The sequence below is a fragment of the Polyergus mexicanus genome, unplaced genomic scaffold, assembly GCF_030449975.1.
Source record: "Polyergus mexicanus isolate NDT 795.1 unplaced genomic scaffold, iyPolMexi1.0 SCAF_11, whole genome shotgun sequence".
Lineage (NCBI taxonomy): Eukaryota > Metazoa > Arthropoda > Insecta > Hymenoptera > Formicidae > Polyergus > Polyergus mexicanus.
In genome coordinates this window covers 8,086,148-8,104,802 of record NW_027223331.1, presented here as the reverse complement: position 1 = coordinate 8,104,802, position 18,655 = coordinate 8,086,148, and the positions used below count along the sequence as shown (strand labels likewise).

Below are 18,655 nucleotides of genomic sequence, written 5' to 3'. Positions count from 1 at the left end.
ACAAAATTCGACATGTTCAACGCTATTAAAAACTATGCTGTTGTATGAAACTTGTATTGTTGTGAGTTGAAAATCTTTATAAGATGTCAAAACAAGAAAATGGCGCCAAAGACGCGGTTTGACGGTAACTACATTGACAGTTAGGGCCATCTATGGGCAAATTCCGGTTTCATATTTATATACCTGGTATATCTTTAGAAAGAGTTTTGTTAATTGAGATTAAAGTAACTTCCTGAATTCTCGAGACAATGTATAACTACATACGCGACTTGGACGAGAACGGACACTAAAACTTCGTCAACTACATATGCGTCTGTAAAATTAAATTCCACCGGTATTATTAAAACTATTTTATCTGACAAACGGGACAATTAACACGTTATAGTCATCTTGGCGCGAATATTACTAGTAATAGACTCGGTACTCACCTGAATTTCTCTTGGCATTTCGCAGCGACGTATCTGCTACTATCTTCTTTTCTGCAAATTCGTATATGTTCTTTGACAAATTTTCCGAAAGTTTGCTAGTTCATTCGCTAGTTCGAATGAACATCAACAAGAATACGAGATGTTCGTAGACTCTCGCGAGGGCACTGGTCCTAATTAATTCAGACAAATTGACACATAGATGGGCATTAACTCGTCTAACGCGGAAAAGGAATTAACTTTTGATAGCGTTTCCATTTTCACAATATAATTAATGAGAAAAAGTATAAGGATAATAACAATTGTTATGACAATAATTATTCCAATTTTTTTCAACCTTTTAGCATGTTTTCTTTTTAGCAGTATGACATGTAAATGTGTGTGCCGTAAAACGTAACATAATATTGTACTTGCCGTAATATCATGGAGATAGTTCGCGAATGAAAATTTCAGTCCTCCAGTTCAATTTATATAATTATTACAAGAGAGCATTTGGCTAAACATTCTCGCTTAGCAGCAGCATCCGCGATTATTTTGCAATCTCCCGTAAAGCGGCGTATGAAAACGGACGTTGTAAAAAGCATGTGGGCAACGGTGGGGCTTTGCAGGTCGGTAAATAATTGCGAAAGAGCCGACTGGTGCGAGTGGGCAGCTCATTTCAGGTACCCACTCCTCCTCTCTTCAGCAAGTAACGAGCTTTGCGTAGTAACCCTAATGGATATTACCCTGTCCGCGATGCATATTAAATTATAATCGAGTCTATCCGAGCCGCTGCTGCTGTACTCGCATGTCGCTCTATGACTCTTAAACCCGCTACACACCCGGTAAACATCGCCCCGGTAAACATGTTCGCCGATGCGGTTGGCGGTGAGTCTGTCAAAGCTTTAGTCTTTGCAAAACAGCAATTTAGCGTTTAATCGCAAGAAACGAAACGTTTTAAAATCAGCTTTTAATCTTTATGACGTCATAAGAGAAAATATGAAACGCATTGCGTTATATTTTTCTCTGTATATAATTATATCCTTGCGTGTAGAAATTTTGTAGGCTCAAAGTACTCAGCAAAAAAAAAAAAAAAAAAAAAAAAAAATGCTGTAATCTTACAAGCTTTCCTTTTTTGATGTATTGGCGCATCCCTCCATCTGTCACACGTCAGCGCTTTTCCTACAATACGAATGAACGAAAAATATGATTCTCACTGTATGTCCGCAGTTATGCGGTATCCGCAGCGACTAGGCCACTCGTACATGCACTTTTACATGCGCAAATGCATTCTCGTTTATGTCTGCGAAAATCTTTGATCTTGCCGTTGCGTTGGAAATTTTTCATATATCCGAATTGTACCATCCGCTTTCCGTTCTGCGCGTTCATTGCCTCGCACGGCTAATGCACAATGCATTCTCCGAAGGAGCAAAGCGAGATCTTTCTACATGTGAAGTGATCGGCATCGATCGTGAGGTCAGAAATGCCGTTCGAGAATGATAGCGTGCACATCGGGGAGTGACATTCGACGAGAAAGTAATACATTGAAGTTAGACACGCGATCGAGAAGTATAGGAGGAGAAATATTGATGCGCGTAAAATTCGTAAAAGGTTATCCTCTTTGATTTTCTCTCCAATAGAAATATTCAATATTAAGATAGTACCATACTTCGCATACTGTTTCTTGAGAATTGGAAGATTTATCAAAATTATTAAATTAAATTATTAATTAATTATTTATTAAATTAATTTATTGGATTAGAAGACTTATCTTGCACTTTGACAAGATTGAGATAATTATTGTATAATTTTCAACTAGCCCGTTTGCAATTAACAGACTCTCTTTGCCAACTATGAAACGATTAAATTATTCATGTAGAAAGATATGCTTCTTGAATACTGTAGAGAAATTTGGCCGTTAAATATAAGCGAATAAAATATATATGTCTCTCGCATTCGAATATCTTTCACGCTTCTCCATCTTTTGTATCGTGCGATAGAAATTCAACATTTATTCAACAAGGTCGAAGGAGGGACGGAAACAGAGAGTGACCGTAGTAGATCGCGAAGAGGGGTAGATAAAGCGTTTCACGCGCTACATCACTACTAATGGAAACAAGAGGTTAACGAAGAGAATCCTCGGGCGTGAGATAGGTTGAAAGTCAGGGCGGGATGAAGCCGGAGTATTTGATGGCGCACAATGTAAATCACTATACTTACGTACTACATACAGAGTGGAAAGATCTTAGCAAGCAGAGAACGCCCCCGTCCTCCCTTCGACTTTCTTCCTTCGCCGTCCCTTCATCTTTTCCACCTCGATCATCGCCCTTGCGGTTGCGCGTTACTCTTTTTATTTCCGCGACGTCGCGTATAAATTACGAGGCGCATCACGAATTACATCTCGTTGCCGAGATTCTTCTTTACGACTCTTGTATCTCGCTCTTACCTGTCCGGGGATATTAAAGGGGCGCTACCGCGTAACGAGATTACATATCCTGATGTTTTTTACTTGTGAAATCATCATGGAAGCTACCGATGCAATAATTCTTCTTTATCGATTTTTTACGTACACGCGTTGATATACCGATCACGGATGCTTAAACTCCTCTCTTTCAATTTGTTTTTCCTTTATTCTTTGCAATGTTATGATTCAAGTGCGTATAATACGATGGTGCTTTATTTATATGTCGAAGCCGTGTTTTTCACCCCCTTGTGTACAAAAGCATAATCTCGCTCGCGTAAAGGGAAAGGAAATCACATGCCGAAACAACTCTTCGGCTTGTACGAGTGAGAAGAACGGAAACGTCATCCCCTTACTTTGCTCATCGACATGTAAAAAAACGCCCCACTGCGGATGTAAGTGGCAAGAAGAAGAGTCTTTTCAGCGTAGAAAATTCTGTTTAAGGTTGCAGTCCTATCCGAGTATTCTATTATCGCATGCGTTTTCTCCGATTAATCAGAATTTCTGCTTCACACACATATGTAGCATTTTACGCCCAAGAACAATTCTTTCTCGATGAATTTTCCTGGCTACCCTTTCTTGTTATTTGCTTTACAGCAATTTATACTTTTATTCTTATAAAATCGAAATACGAAAATTTTTAGATTAAATTTAAAAATATTTTTAAATTCAAATTATTATTAATTAAATTTAAATCAAAATTATTTCGCGACACGATTAATATAAAGATGTCTTACTTCTAAAGAATTCACCATCTCGTTTTATCAAACAAACGAAATTTTCGATGGACATGAAAGTCGCGCGGCGAAAACATTTGGACATCTAGCAAATCAGTTGTAATATCCACCGCTTTTCCATCCCCGCATCTCCTCATGGCTACCCGTCGCTTACGCTTCGACGAGCGAAGCTAAGGGATGATTTTTCCGCTTTCTCATCGCGCGACGGTGAAAGCGCCGGTAGGATGAGTCCGCCGCGAAGTTGTTCGAAATCTCCTGGGAAAGGAGGGGGTGAAAACGGTAAGAGGAACTGCGTCGGAGATATAACGGCGCGGTGGCGGCAGATCGGAGATGTAGATCGCGCACGCGCGGGGGAGGGAGGGAGCAGATCTTGCGCCGTCCACTCCAGCTGGCAGCATCCCTCTCGGCACCCTCCCGACCCCCCCGCCCCTTCCTCCCTCCTCGTAGTTGGCAATCCTCGCCAGCACTCGGCAGTCACTCGCGCGGTTCGCAACCCGCGGGGTCCGCTCCCTCTTCTGGGGCTGTCAGTACGTTCCTCGATGCCTGGCGCGAACATTGTCACGTTGCCGTTGGTCGCCTTGACATCCTTCACATTTGACGGCAGAATCTCGTTCCTCCCTCTCATTGTTAAATCGCGATTATACTTCGAATAGATTTAACTTAACAGAGATTATATAGAAGAGTTAAATTTTTGTTGACATTTTTTTACAGTCGTCACGGTAACATTTGCTCGAAGTGTGTCAAGTTGTCTTTTTGTTGAATTATTTACTCGTTTTTTAGTTTGTAAATCATGTTTTTGAGTTTTGGAGACAAATGAAGTTTATCTGTAAAAATTGCAATGGAAATTCTTGTGTCGCGTACTTTCGATAATTTGAAATGTCAAAATTCAAGACAGAAAGCTATTTGTATATAATATTAATACATGTGTGTATTTTATCTTTCTTCAATGTTTTCTGCGTTACACAACTCATAAAATTCTAAATAAAATTCTATCTCGAATTTCTCCGCAAGTTATAAATTATTTGAAGTGGAGTTTTCAGCTGATTAGAATATAATATGAATACTTTCGTCTCGCATTTTACAGAAATTTAAAGGTCACTTCGAGTTTCATAGTTAAACGGAATATCGAGATACATGAAATATTGCGAGAAAATAATAAGTGAAGGAAAATTTTCATCGCGATCGCAAAATGTTGCCTCTCTCGTGTTATTTTCTGAATGGAATCAAACGCTATTCAACGAATGTAATATACTCCGTGTTACGCGACTATTGAATATGCGATCTCTACACAGATATTCATAAATAATTATTTTAGAAGTGAATGACGTAACGAAATACTATCTCCGCGCGTACCAGTCTCAACCATCGCCGTTTTGTACTAGACGATATATATTCGATTGTCTAATCACAGACGGGAAACATCGTTCAATAAAGGCACATAAATGCTTCGTTCTCTCGGTTATATTGTGATCACGAGATATCAAATGTCGTACTAATCAAAATATAAAGAAATTGATCGAGATTGCATCGCAAATTATAATTTCGCGGTTGCAACTGTATGTAAAAGATAATAATTTTTCTCAATTGTGCTATTCAAAAATGTCACATTTGCATCAATTTAAATAATTGAATAGAATAAGATTACAAATTTGTTCGAACTAATCTGTGACACAAATCAGGAAACACACAATTACGCAAATGCAATCGATGATGTAATGAGTGTGTGAGAAATATTGAAAGTCGAGTCATTTATTCAAGGTCGCGCTAGATCTATTTGAATGTCACGTGGCGGCAATCGATGCTAGCTCTTCTCTTCGTTCAAAGTCGAGGCTCGGGGAAACTTCTAAATTCCATTTCCTTTAAGACATTTCAACGTAGTTTAAGTCAATCCTTTGTTTAATTGATCTCCCCTATTGTCTATTTTATTGATACATATCATTTAATTTAAAAATCGAATAGAATAAATTTGTTAAAATTAAATAATTTCTTACACACATGTGTGAATATTATGTTTAAAATCCTATTAAGACGTTGCAAAAAATTAAAGGACATTAATTATATAATTTACCAAGTACTCCTCTGTCTTGTTTAGTAGTCAATTCGCAACTTAAAGCTTCCTTCTTTTAGGACATTATTTAATTAACAGAGATTTCAACTTTATCTGCTTTTGATTAGCAAAATCTCATTCAGGATCGATACCTTTCTCATTGAAACTTTTTTCCCGAAACGATTAGCCGGATTATGATCATGAAACAAGAAGACAGTGCGACGAGACCGACGTGAGAAACGCGAGGTGCCGATCGTTGCTGTTTTAATTATTGTTTGATGAGGCTGGTCGTTGTGGTGAGAACTGAAGAACGATTATCAACCTGGAGTGCCAGTGCGGATCACGTGTGGCGCCCGTTTTCATGGGGATGGGCTTTAACGATAAGAAACTGAGGAGATTACGAAGATTGCGGCTTTTTGGCCGCGCCAAAGTCTACCTTACGGTCCATTGGCCGCAATTGGTGGGTGTATCGTATCATATAAATAATATTCACCTTTTTTTTTTTCCATATTGTAATTTCATTTTCCAGCATCAGTAATAGCGATCTGGATATTATTAAGCTGTGCTTAATCTCGTGGATTATCTCTTGTTGAAACTTTAATGCTTCATTAAGCAAGCAATTTTTTTTCATTGTTGAAAGATAGCAAATACGAAAAATATATCATGTAATTTGACATAATCAATATTATGGAACAAAGCTTGTCAACCTGTTTCATTACAACGAAATTATAACTGAATTTTTCATGCTATATCATATGGATATTCTGTATAAATTATTAGATTTTATTTCGAAGTAAACGAATAATTTACGACCTTCAAAAAGATTAAAAAATTAATTGCTTAAAATTTTTTAAGTTTGTATTATCTCATTTCTTTCTTGGTAGCATCATTTACGGATGTAGCTTGTAATATGTAATATGGAACAATATTGAGGAAAGTTAATAGCGCTTAGTGGGTTTTTTTAAAATCGTAAAAAAATTAATTGTCGAGATAATCGCGGTTGAATGAAAGCGTGTCGATCCAAAGGGGGCGTCTTGTACGAGAATTTGAGTGGCTAGCGCGTCGCTCGTAAAGAAGCGAGATCAGAGTTCGCGATTACGCAATACGAATCACGTAGAGTGCGCTCATCTTCAAGAGAATGAGCCTTAACGATAACAACCAAGGCAATGGCAGCTGTTTGACCCGCTGAGCTTATTTTTATCTTGCGTTTAGCGCACTAACGATTTTCAAGCCAGTGGATAACGACGTCCTCTCGATTCGGCGCGAATTATTTTACTTTCAACGAGATACCATTACGCAAACTACGTTTTTCTCTACATTCATTCCAAATAACGATGATGATCGTTGTAACTACATAATTAAACGTCCATCAAACAAGATTATTCTAATCTAATTATCATCGCGAACACGTCGGTTTCACGTTAGTGTTTTGAATTCATGTTATAATCAGAAATATTATACGTTTACGCATTATTTGCATTTCACTCAAAAGTGATTTCAAACTGTCGTCATTATTTTTTCAAGATCGCGATTGGCGGTTTCGAGCCATATAATTTTACTATCTCTGTGATTTCATCTTTCAACGAGAGAGACACATTTTCCCGTATAGCGCAGAAAAATACGTTTCCACGGCACGATGGCTTTTTTTAAATTCTATTCATTAGCCGCGACAATTAAAAAATGTTTACCAAGGTCGCTATTTGCCCCGTGTCTTCCTGCACTATGCGCTTAATCCGATTTAATCGAAGGTGCTTGACCGAATTTAAATGGCGCAGTGCTGACTCTAGCAGAACGCGATTATCTGATCCAACTCTATCCATCGAGAATACGCTAAATATTAACTTCCGCGCAATTCCGGATAGAGATCTTGTGGATTTTCAGCGTTTTATTGGGATATATATATATATGCTAAAAAAAAACAAATAATTGTTTTAAAAAATACATTGTAAATAATTTTCTTAAAAACAATTTTTTTTTTTTTTTTTTTTTTTTTTTTTTATACTAATTGATTTGTCTCATTATTCTGTACATAGAAGTATTACGGTAAGATTATCAAAAACTAAATATTTTACGAGATATTTAATTTTTTATATCAAAATATGTCAGATTAAAATATAAAATAACTCAAAAAGTACTTAATGAAAAAATACTTTATTATAGTGTTTTGGAAAAGCTCTCGAGGTCAGCTACAAGAATACTAAATAAAAAATGGGGGTTTCCATTTAAGATTTTAAACTTGACCTTCACATGATCTTCAAATGATTTTCCAAGGTCAAATCATTGTCACCATCTTATGGCCCCCTCGAAACCAAACAACTTTGGTGTGAAACATTTTTCTCTTCCGGACTTGGTTTTTGAGATATTTGCCTGAGGAGATCAAAATGGGACATACTGTATATGGTGGTCCTCCACTTTTGCAAAAATGCAAACGTCTATGGACGTTTTTCTTCGAAATCTTATTGTTATAAATGAATGAATGAACGTATCTTTGTATTAAATTATAATTTTACATGCAAAGAGAGATCTATAACTATCAAATATATAATATTATATCGAGAAAAATTTCGGAAAGACATTGCAAATTACTGATGCTTTGACAAAAATAATAAGTCTCTCTAGAGTATTAAAATAAATAAAACAATATTTAAGAAATTGTTGAAACTATTAAGTAATATTTAAAAAATTAATAATATATACGCAATGCTCGGAATGCTAGTGTTTCGTGTACTTCTCGATGTGCAGTTCTCAGAACAACCCGCGTCATCCGAATGCTACAGATTATCAAAGTTCTGATACGATGTCGTACCTCCCTGGAATGGGAATACTCGAGTAGCTTACGCATAATTCTGAGACAGCCTTGGGATTGCCGGACTGCGAATAAATACCGCATGAACATTGGTCAAAGGACATTCTTTGCGATTCACGATTCGCGCTTGCTCGATTGAAAACGACAGACTTTAATACAATATATTGCTACTCGATTACAATCAATTGATCAATTAATTAAAACTGTTTTAATATTCATAATAATTACATTCGTATATTCCATTGCAATGAACTTTTGACATTATGATATAACACAGCGCTTTAATAAAACATAGTAATAATATACAATATATATTTATATATTTACGCGAGTTTTTTTCTCTTCGGACGTTCTAATAATAAGTAGCATAATTGTAATAAATAAGTAACATAATTGCAATTCCGCATTTGATTAAAATTCCAACAGCATTCAAGTTTTCTGGCCTTGCGTTTGTTGTAAATTTAGCGAAATGTTGAAGGTATATCGCTGTTTCGTCGCTGCGCCGCGTCATGAATAAATCGCGCTTTGGCGTCTGATAGAAAATTATACCGGCAATACCCTCTTTGCACATTGCATCGTGTGTGCGTTTGATTTACGCGCGGATATCGCGCGGGGCGCGGATTTCACCTGTATCCCTACAAACTTATTCGACGGCAACGGACGATAAGGCGAATAACGACTGCACGTACAACCTACAAATATTGATAGACGTTTATTCTTTTACTTTACGTAGATACGTGAATCACCGTCGCTTGTAAAATTTTCCCGCACCGTCAATCTTTGTCTGATCTAGGTCGTAACTTCTCTTTCTATCTCTCTTTGTCGTTATTTCTGTCCTTTTTTTTTTCTCTCAACTGTTACCGATATAAATTTGCTCGTATTTGTTAAATCTAATTTCGATCAATTATTTATTTTATTTATTTTATGGGTTTTAACAAATAACTTTTTAGATAGCAGATTTGTTTTAAAATTTTCGTTTTAACAAATCTAATTTTTAAAAAGTAAAAGTAGTGTGTGTGTGTATGTGTATGTGTGTATAACTCTTTAATTTGTATTAATTCTATTAATATTAATATTATAACTGGACTCCGCCCGCGCGCGAAATAGAACGATAATCATAGTATAATTATATATTAATTTATCTTCTGCGCGGGTAATCATAGCATATTAATAGTTTATTGAATTAATTATTCACTGCAATTTTAATCATATCTCTGCTCCGTACAACGAAGAATTGCGCTACGGAAAATCTCCAAAACGCAGCCACACGGTGGCATCGCGATTTCAGAATGGAACTCCACTATATCGCGGAAATGTCGAGGTATCTCTTGTTGCATTTCCGCTCTGATTCGCTGCAATCAACGGGCTGCGTTTATGAAAATGAAGAAGAGATATGAAGCAGCGCAGTCGCCGGCCGAATCGTAAAAGCTCGCGCGCCTAATCATTCTTTTTAATCAGAAGTAATATCTCTCAAAATATACTATCTCTCAATATACTCAAATGAGTATTAATTTAATATCAGTTCAGTCGTTAATATATTTTTGTACTTATAAATTATTTTAACAAAATCGAATTTATGCGCACTGCATTTTAATATACTATGCCATTACTTAACAATGTGATTGTAATATTTACTCTATACTTACTCGGCTTTATCTTGCCTTCATAGATACTGTCAACGTCTAGCGTAACTAACAACAACTCGTGCATCTACATGCGAAATACTTTCGAATATATTGATCTGCCGCAATTCCATTCCTCTTCTCAATCAAATAATACATTTCCTTGCGATTCATCCCTTTCTCTCGCTCTCTTCTTCTTCGTCAACCCTTCGACTTTGCGTGTTCGATTGTCGCGTTTACGTGTGACCATTTTGCCAATCTCTCGACATAGCGCTATCAAGATCGGCTGCCATTATAGTTTGACCTAGTTTTTCTTCAATTTACCCCGTCCGTCGTGTTATGCGTCATACTTGCTTATCTACCTATCTACGTATCCACACCAATTTTCAAAACCACTTCGCGCGCGACAAGCGGTTTCGTCGTCCCGCCCAATTTTTCCGACGCGTCTTCGTCGTGCGTTTTCCTCGGATTCGTCTTTACATTTCTTCACATTCGGTAGCGAATACGTTTCTCGGCAAAGGCATTCATGCGAATTTCAATTTATTCGGATACGCTTCACTTGCCGAGCATGATGAGGGAAGAAATTTCTTCCAACATTTTCTATCTAGATCATAATTATACAAAATGTGAACGAAGAGCTAAGACGGTTATAAATGTCGAATGAATTCACTTTTGTAATTTATTCCACTTATTTGGTTTAACCATTAGAATTAGTGCTTTTTAGGATTGGAAACTAAATACAAACTTATTAATCAAACTGCGCGCGTCGGAAATAACGTAGAAGCTACTTCTCACATAAGTGATGCATGGTTTGACGAAAAGTGGATCAGATACGACACTTGTCGCTTTTGCCGATATTCAATAAACGAGCTGTCGATTTCGATCGGTAGCGACGGCAGCCATTTACAATTATTAACGATTGCCTACGGAGCGTCGTAACTCACGGCGGATGGTACTTTAAAAGATGAGAAAAACCGAGCTCGTGTAAATTTAGCGATGTAACGACGCGAGCGCAAGTTCGGCGGCCCGAGGAAGAGAATAGATACTTGCCGTAGTGCGGCCGAGCGCAGCTTACGTCCCGGTTATAATGGATCTCATTACTTTTATCGCGCGGACATACATCTATCCGAACTCCGAAATTACCTTCTTCCGTCGTTTCTTCCTCGTTGCTCGGCTCCGGCTTCAATCGCCCGCTTACGCTCCAATCTACATGCAAAAATTTTGGATATAGGAGGCAGGCGCGCATCTACGGCCATCCCGAGCGGCCATCTGCGTCCCCTAATTTTTCGTTAAAATTGCGGCCGATAAGACGTATATTGGCAGACGCTTTACGGCAGACCTTAACGGGCATTGACCCTCTATAAGGATTCTACGTTATCTGACGGGTATATCTTCCGACTCGTTTCTTTTTTATTAATGATTTTTAAGGCAGATACTTTCCAAAGTCGTCGAAAGTTTGACGAATTTAAATAAAGTTTTTGGGGCTATCTGTTTATTTACATTTTCATTTGGATTATCCTTAGAGGAACTGGCGGGTTTCGATCGCAGAACGAAATTCGCAGTTTCAATACAGTTTATCGTCCCTGAAAATTTTTCCGTATCGCTGGCGCTGGTACGACGTGCGCGCGCGCATTTCTGGAATATTTAACGATCCGCTTAATAGGCTAATCATGAAATTATAGAATTACGCACGAATGAACAGGCTGTTATGTATCGGAACTGCCATCGTGCGCAAAATTGCGTAGCACGAAGCAACGGATGATCGCATCGGGATTTTGCCTTTGCGATGTATCAGAGAAATGCGGCGGGTGTGTCGCAAATAAAATTACGCTGCGCAAGAATGGATAAATATTGATCGCGCTTCTTGCGCTATTTGCGACGATTAGTAAAAGAATTCGCTCATTTTGAGATATATCCGCGTACAGTCATCATTCATACATTAATTTTAAGAAGTTGGAATTATATTAATATAATTTTAACATATTAAAATAAATCAAGTTTTTTGCGTGTAATTAATTTTGAAATCATTTAAAATCACTTACGAACCATGATTGGATTGAGGAAATAAATTGCATCTGATATCAAATAATTCTGATATATTAAACGCATCTTGCACGTTTTTAGCAGAAGGGCAAAATACAATAGTATAATTCAAAGAGAAAATGAAAATATTTTCATATAAGCTTTATACATATCTCACTATCTTATAAATAATTAATATGAAGTAAATCATTTGCGTGTTAATTAAAATTTTATAAATGTTAATATGAGAGAAAGAGAGGGAAGAAAAATAATAATTTATTTGTAGGTCAATTAAAATGTTATTTGTACAATATACTTGTATGTATATTTTATTTTATAAATTAGAAGTAAATATTTTAAATATAAAAATATCTGATTGAAGACATACCATACACAGCAAAATATATTTAGATATTATTTTTATAAATTAATAATATACTCATTCTATTTATTCTTCGTACGTTTTTTATATCTCTTTCTGTTTTATATGTTTTATTAGATTATGTTAGCTGTTTTTATAAGTTAGTATTGAAAGAAAATATATATATTTGGATGATTGCTTTTAAAATAAATGCGTATTTATATTTTGCCATATTTTAAATTATTTTTTTTTACTACATCTGAAATAATATTTGAAATGGTCATATAAATACATATAGACAACATATTTACATACATGTGCGCGATACAAGTTTGAAAACTTGAAATATTATTTCAAATAAGGAAGTTTCTATAATGTTCCTTAAAATTATATTATATTTTAATCAATAATTTCAATTAATGCAAAATGAAATAAGATTTCCTATAGATTTTTATATTTAAGTATTTTCTTTATGGAAAATAAATGTTCAAATAATATTTTATTTAAACAAAGCTATATACATACACAAATATATATATATATTATTTTTAATAGTCGACATTTGAAATGTGTTTAGATGTTCTATCGGTAAACATTTCGATAATAAATTGAACAATTAAGAATAGTTATTATTTAACTTCAACAGTTTAGCATTTATTTATCGATATTTAGATTATGTGAAATAAATTGACGTTTTACTCAAACCAGGGAATACGTTATGGCTAAGTATGAATGTGAGAGGTATCCCGGGCGGCATATTACGAGAGATAAAGCATTTTAATTACATGAGAAACTTAACTCCACGGATATCCGATTGTACTGGGATGTGTATATCGAAATTACACGATTACTTGTGTCGTTGCGAACGAACGGTATAAACGTGCGACGAAGAGAGTGTCTTGATTAAAACATTTTGCATAACAATGCTATTTGCGGAACTAAAGCAGAGTTGTTCGGTAGGATCGTAAATATGGACGTTTTTAATAAAAGCGACTACTAATTTAACGCGCCGCCGGGCTACCGCTAGAAAAAAAAGAACGCCTCTGATTGTATTATTGTTGGTCTCTTCTCCCCTTGTGCCAACCTCTCCCCCTTCTTTAGAAAAGCTTTTGCCAATGCATGACTGTTTTATAAATCGAGTCGCTAAAGAAGATTGCGATTCTCGCTCTATGGTAAAATTGAAAAGTTTGCTTTCAAAATAATCGCGAAAATATAGCTATTTACGTAAATATAAGTAATACCCCGTTCTTTTATTTATCATAGAATAAAATCCTATAAATAATGATTGCGAAAATATTTCATGTACATATGTATTATCGCACGTATAGAAGTATACGCTGTCATATATCGCAAAAGAATATGTTATTTTATATTGATGTACCTTAATTCATGCAACCTGTGATTCTTATTTGTTTTACTGATGTAAATACAGAGATTGTGATGTAAAGTATCACAATAAAAAATCAATCTCTTTATGTAATTTTATGAGTTTTTTTTTTTATTTTAATGTTATATTAATGAAATCTAGTTAAGTAGACTAGAAATTATTGTAGCAATATATTTCAGTCTTATTGCTGATTCTGTAAATGCTTTGATACTTTGCCTATTGCAATATGTCCAACAATATATTTGTTAATGGAATTATTTATTTTATGAAATGCGATACGTTTGACATACTCTGTTTTCGAAATATAAAATTATGTAGGATATTTGTCGGCATTAATACATTTTCAGAAAAATGCATTTGATTACGCAACGTGATTTTCCAACTCGATCGGAAAAATTGATTACAGGTTGACATATCGAGATAGCGAACGCAATGAATTCCGATTGATTCGTGTAATTAAAATTTTATTGCTACATGAGGCCAAATGGCGACCGATAATTTATCGGTAGCCTTCATGCAAACCGCCAAACAGATGAGATTCATTGAATCATCCGCCACGATGATGCTTCAGGCGGAACAAATTTTCAATCTGACGCAAACGCGAGTATTGGCTATGTATCGCGTGTACGATGCCATTAATTGTAATCTCAATCTGTACAAATAAGATTAATAACATCAATTGCAATATGAGGAAAAAATATATTTGCATGCATGAAAATTGTAATTATACCAGGTATATAAATATGAAACCGGAATTTGCCCATAGATGGCCCTAGCTGTCAATGTAAGCTGTCAATGTTACCGCGTCATTGGCGCCATTTTCTTGTTTTGACATCTGATAAAGATTTTCAACTCACAACAATACAAGTTTCATACAACAGCATAGTTTTTAATAGCGTCGAACATGTCGAATTTTGTGCCTGGAAACTACGATTTGCGGACAGCATTGATTTTCTGTTACCATTTGAAGAAAACTGCTGCAGAATCGCATCGAATGCTTGTCGAAGCTTACGGTGAGCATGCTCTTGGTAAATCACAGTGCTTTGAGTGGTTTAAAAAATTCAAAAGTGGCGATTTTGACGTGAGAAACGAAAAACGTGGAAGAAGGGTGTGATCTATTATGAGCTGCTAAAACTTGGCGAAACCGTTAATACTGAACGCTACCGACAACAAATGATCGTTTTGAATCAAGCTTTGCGTGAAAAACGACCATAATATCAAAAAAGGCAACGCAAAGTGATTTTGCTTCATGATAATGCACCATCACGCACAGCAAAACCGGTCAAGGAAACGATTGAGGCGTTTAATTGGGAAATACTTTCGCATGCGGCTTACTCGCCAGACTTGGCTCCATCCGATTACTACTTATTTGCATCGATGGGACACGCACTTGCCGAGCAGCGCTTCACTTCTTACGAAAATGTACGAAAATGGCTCGATGACTGGTTTGCCTCAAAGGAGCAACAGTTTTTTTGGCGTGGCATCCACAAATTGTCAGAGAGATGGGAAAAATGTATAGCTAGCAATGGGCAATACTTGGAATAAAATATTTTTTATCATTTTCATACAATAAACGTGTATTTTCTATACAAAAATTCCGGTTTCATATTTATATACCTGGTATATACGTGTATCTATCGCTTGATTTATCAGATTAGGTAATATTCTCTTTCTGTTTATTAACTCTTGAAATGAATCATTAATTATCCCCACAGCCTATTAATCGTAATTTAATTATTACCTTGCAATTGTCACGTTCTTCAGAAGCAAGGCAAACAGTTAAGCTATACATCAACAGGAAGGAAACGAACGCGTATTATACTCGCGTCGGGATCGAACCACTGTTGTAGTTTGTAACGCAATGAACTCCCGGCAAACAGTATTTACGTAACCGCAAATTTCGCTGTCGAATGGGAAATGACGTACGACGATGCGCTCTCATCGGGTCGTTAGCGGCTCCTTGTTTCCGCGGCGACGCGAAACGAACGCTTCGTCCGTTCCACACGAATTGTGTATCGTTCTATTAAAGATCTGTTTCGCTCTTTCTCTCTCTCTCTCTCTCTCTCTCTCTCTCTTTGTCTGTCTCTCTGTCGTGTCAAGTACCGTTTTGTAGTAATTTAGCTCCATTCTATCCGGCTCGTGTTACGCCATCGCGGTTGTCCAGCTCGCAAACTTTTGACGTTAAACCCCGAAAGCGTCCGCCCGTCGAATACGAACATCCAACGCCTGAAAGCGCGATTTTTCTAATCGAAGTTTGTCGCCGCTAAATTGAAATACATGAAATGGGGTTCTGAGAAAACTTTGGCGCAGTGTTAATTTAAATATTTGAGAATTTTGATTAGCGACTTTCTTATCATTGAATAACATGAGGTAATACTCGGATGCTGCAAGTTTTTTTATTTTCGTTATTTTTATAAATTATAAATTTTAGATTTTAATCTATGTTTTACATTTAGTGCATTTTTGCAATAAAAATATGACAGTATTACAATCGTTAAAATTTTTTTACTGCTATATACATGCAAATGTTCGTAATAAATTTCAAAAAGAATTATTTATCGATATCAGAATATCATATCGAACATATCGAAATAATTGCAATACCAGTCTCTTCTATTATTTGTCTCGAATGCCAAGTAACAAGCGTTCAATGCTTTAAATATTGCTTGATTTTCAATCTTTGACATGTTATTCTGCACGCGTTTTGAATAAAATTTACGTGCGATTTATCCCGAATAGTGAAAATTGAAAATACAGGACATGATGTAATCGGGAATTGCGGGATATGCGGGGATATACGCTTTCATTACTGCGATTGCCTTTACAAAATACCATGTAAATGAGACACGTATACACACGCACACTCATATTGTATAATATTATTTTATATTCGTAGCATTACTTGAAAAATATTAGTTATTATTACGCGTCCGCGTTTTAACATTGCTATTTTTTTTTACAGAGAAGCTTGTCAATATAACAATGCAATACATTTCACAGAAGCATGTTAAATACAACAATACGGTACATTTCAATAGCGATATATCTTTTATCATACTATAAATGCTATGAATATATTAGTATAAAACAATTTTATTTTATTTATTATATATTTTACATTATTTTTCACGTATAAATTTAAAAAAAATATTGATTATCACAATTTTGAAAAAATATGCATACATTTCTATTTGAGCGGGACATGATTAGATATACGCGCAATTTTGATTGATTACACACATGACTTTTGCTCTTTTCGCGAAGATGATTTTATATTTTTGGCATTTCTTTTAGAAATTTTTCTTTTTTATACTAATTTCTTTATTTATAGAAATACTACAATGCGCATACAAGCCAGGATAAAAAACAGTTAAAAATTATTTTAAAAAAAAATTAATCGTAGAAAGAAGAAAATGATATCAAAATTAATAAAAAAAATTATAAAATACGAAATTATAAGATAAAAATATTTTGTTTTATAAAATATTAAATTTTTTTATTGTTTGGAAATTATAAGATATATTTGTATGTAGATTTTAATTTTATTTTTTACAATTTTTTAAATTACCTAACAATTTTATTAACAAGATAAAAAAATTTAGATTTGTTGTTCAGGTATATTACAAAGGATTAAGCGAGAACAGTTCATCTTTCGTAAGAAATCTTTAATAAGTAAATTGTGATTTTTGGGCATAAAGAAAGAAGAATTAACAAAATATTAATAAGAAAATAAAGGGATTTATGATAAAATTCAGAAATCCAAAAGAGACAAAATTTAAAAATGAATGATTGCATATATACAATATATATGTATATATAATTAATTTTTATGTGCGCCGCCAAATCAAAGATTCCATCTTTTTCATAAAATCACGTTAAGTATCAATAAACCAGAATATTTCTCTAAATGCTAAACGATTTTTTCCTGTATCTCGATATCACCGATTATTTTCGATATCCGATTGGCGAAAGAACGTCGATAGCTCGATAAAAGTGCATCGAATCAACCTTTAGATTTTTTACATGTGCCAACGAACTTAACGAATCGATGTAATAATCAAATAGCGAATCGACTTGTGTCGTAATGGAAATTATTGGAATATTTGCAGACGCCCGTGTTTTTAAGTTCGTCGGCTTGTTTGCCTATTTCTTCTCGCTTGCGACCGATCAATTGCGGATATAATATCGCGATCAAATTACAAAGCGTTGTCAAGTTAATGAAAAGTGGTAAAAAGTGCGTAAACGAGATATTTTTATGCCGTGTGACGCAAAAAACACTCGCGATAATTACTTTTATGGCCCTGAGTTGATTGCTTGGCGACATGCGCGATACGAATCTCAAAGCGAAAATACCGCATTGCATCCGACAACAATAATATTATTGCGTTTCGGTACTTGCCACCGGTCGTTTGATCGATACTCACTGTTGCAGATCGTCACGCGAGCCTTTATGTTATGTCATTGCATGAAATATATTCTTGTTACGGCCTCATTAATAAGAGATGAGCAAAATGGTATTTGAAATACTAAACTAAAATATATATATAAGTCATTTTTTTTTTCTACTGGAGATTATAAATAGTTAATCTAAAAAATATAATAATTTATATATTTGTATATTAATTAAAATCCTATTTGAAATATATATTTAGTTTACTTTACACATCTAAAATAAATAATTCAAAAATTTAAGCGAAGGTGTCAAGATCAATCGAGCTATTAGACATAAATATTCGCGCTATACGATATCTTTCCTTACATTATCCAGATTTCCTCTCCGCAACGGAATTAATTTCAACTTTTATTCG

The 18,655-nt window shown here is 35.2% G+C and overlaps 1 protein-coding gene across 25 annotated transcripts in view; it reads left to right on the top strand.

Moving 5' to 3' along the window:
* The window catches only part of Dlg1 (discs large 1), a 502,336-nt gene that overhangs the window by 332,222 nt on the left and 151,459 nt on the right, over positions 1–18,655 (top strand). For 2 of the 25 annotated variants that reach the window (XM_070304059.1, XM_070304057.1), the window contains exon 1: positions 5,825–6,109. The exons of the other annotated variants lie outside the window; for them this stretch is intronic. In XM_070304059.1, the coding sequence (XP_070160160.1) occupies positions 6,011–6,109 (99 nt within the window). In that variant the 5' untranslated portion in view covers positions 5,825–6,010. Of the gene's footprint in view, positions 1–5,824; positions 6,110–18,655 lie in introns of those variants that run through there. 25 annotated transcript variants of the gene reach the window in all.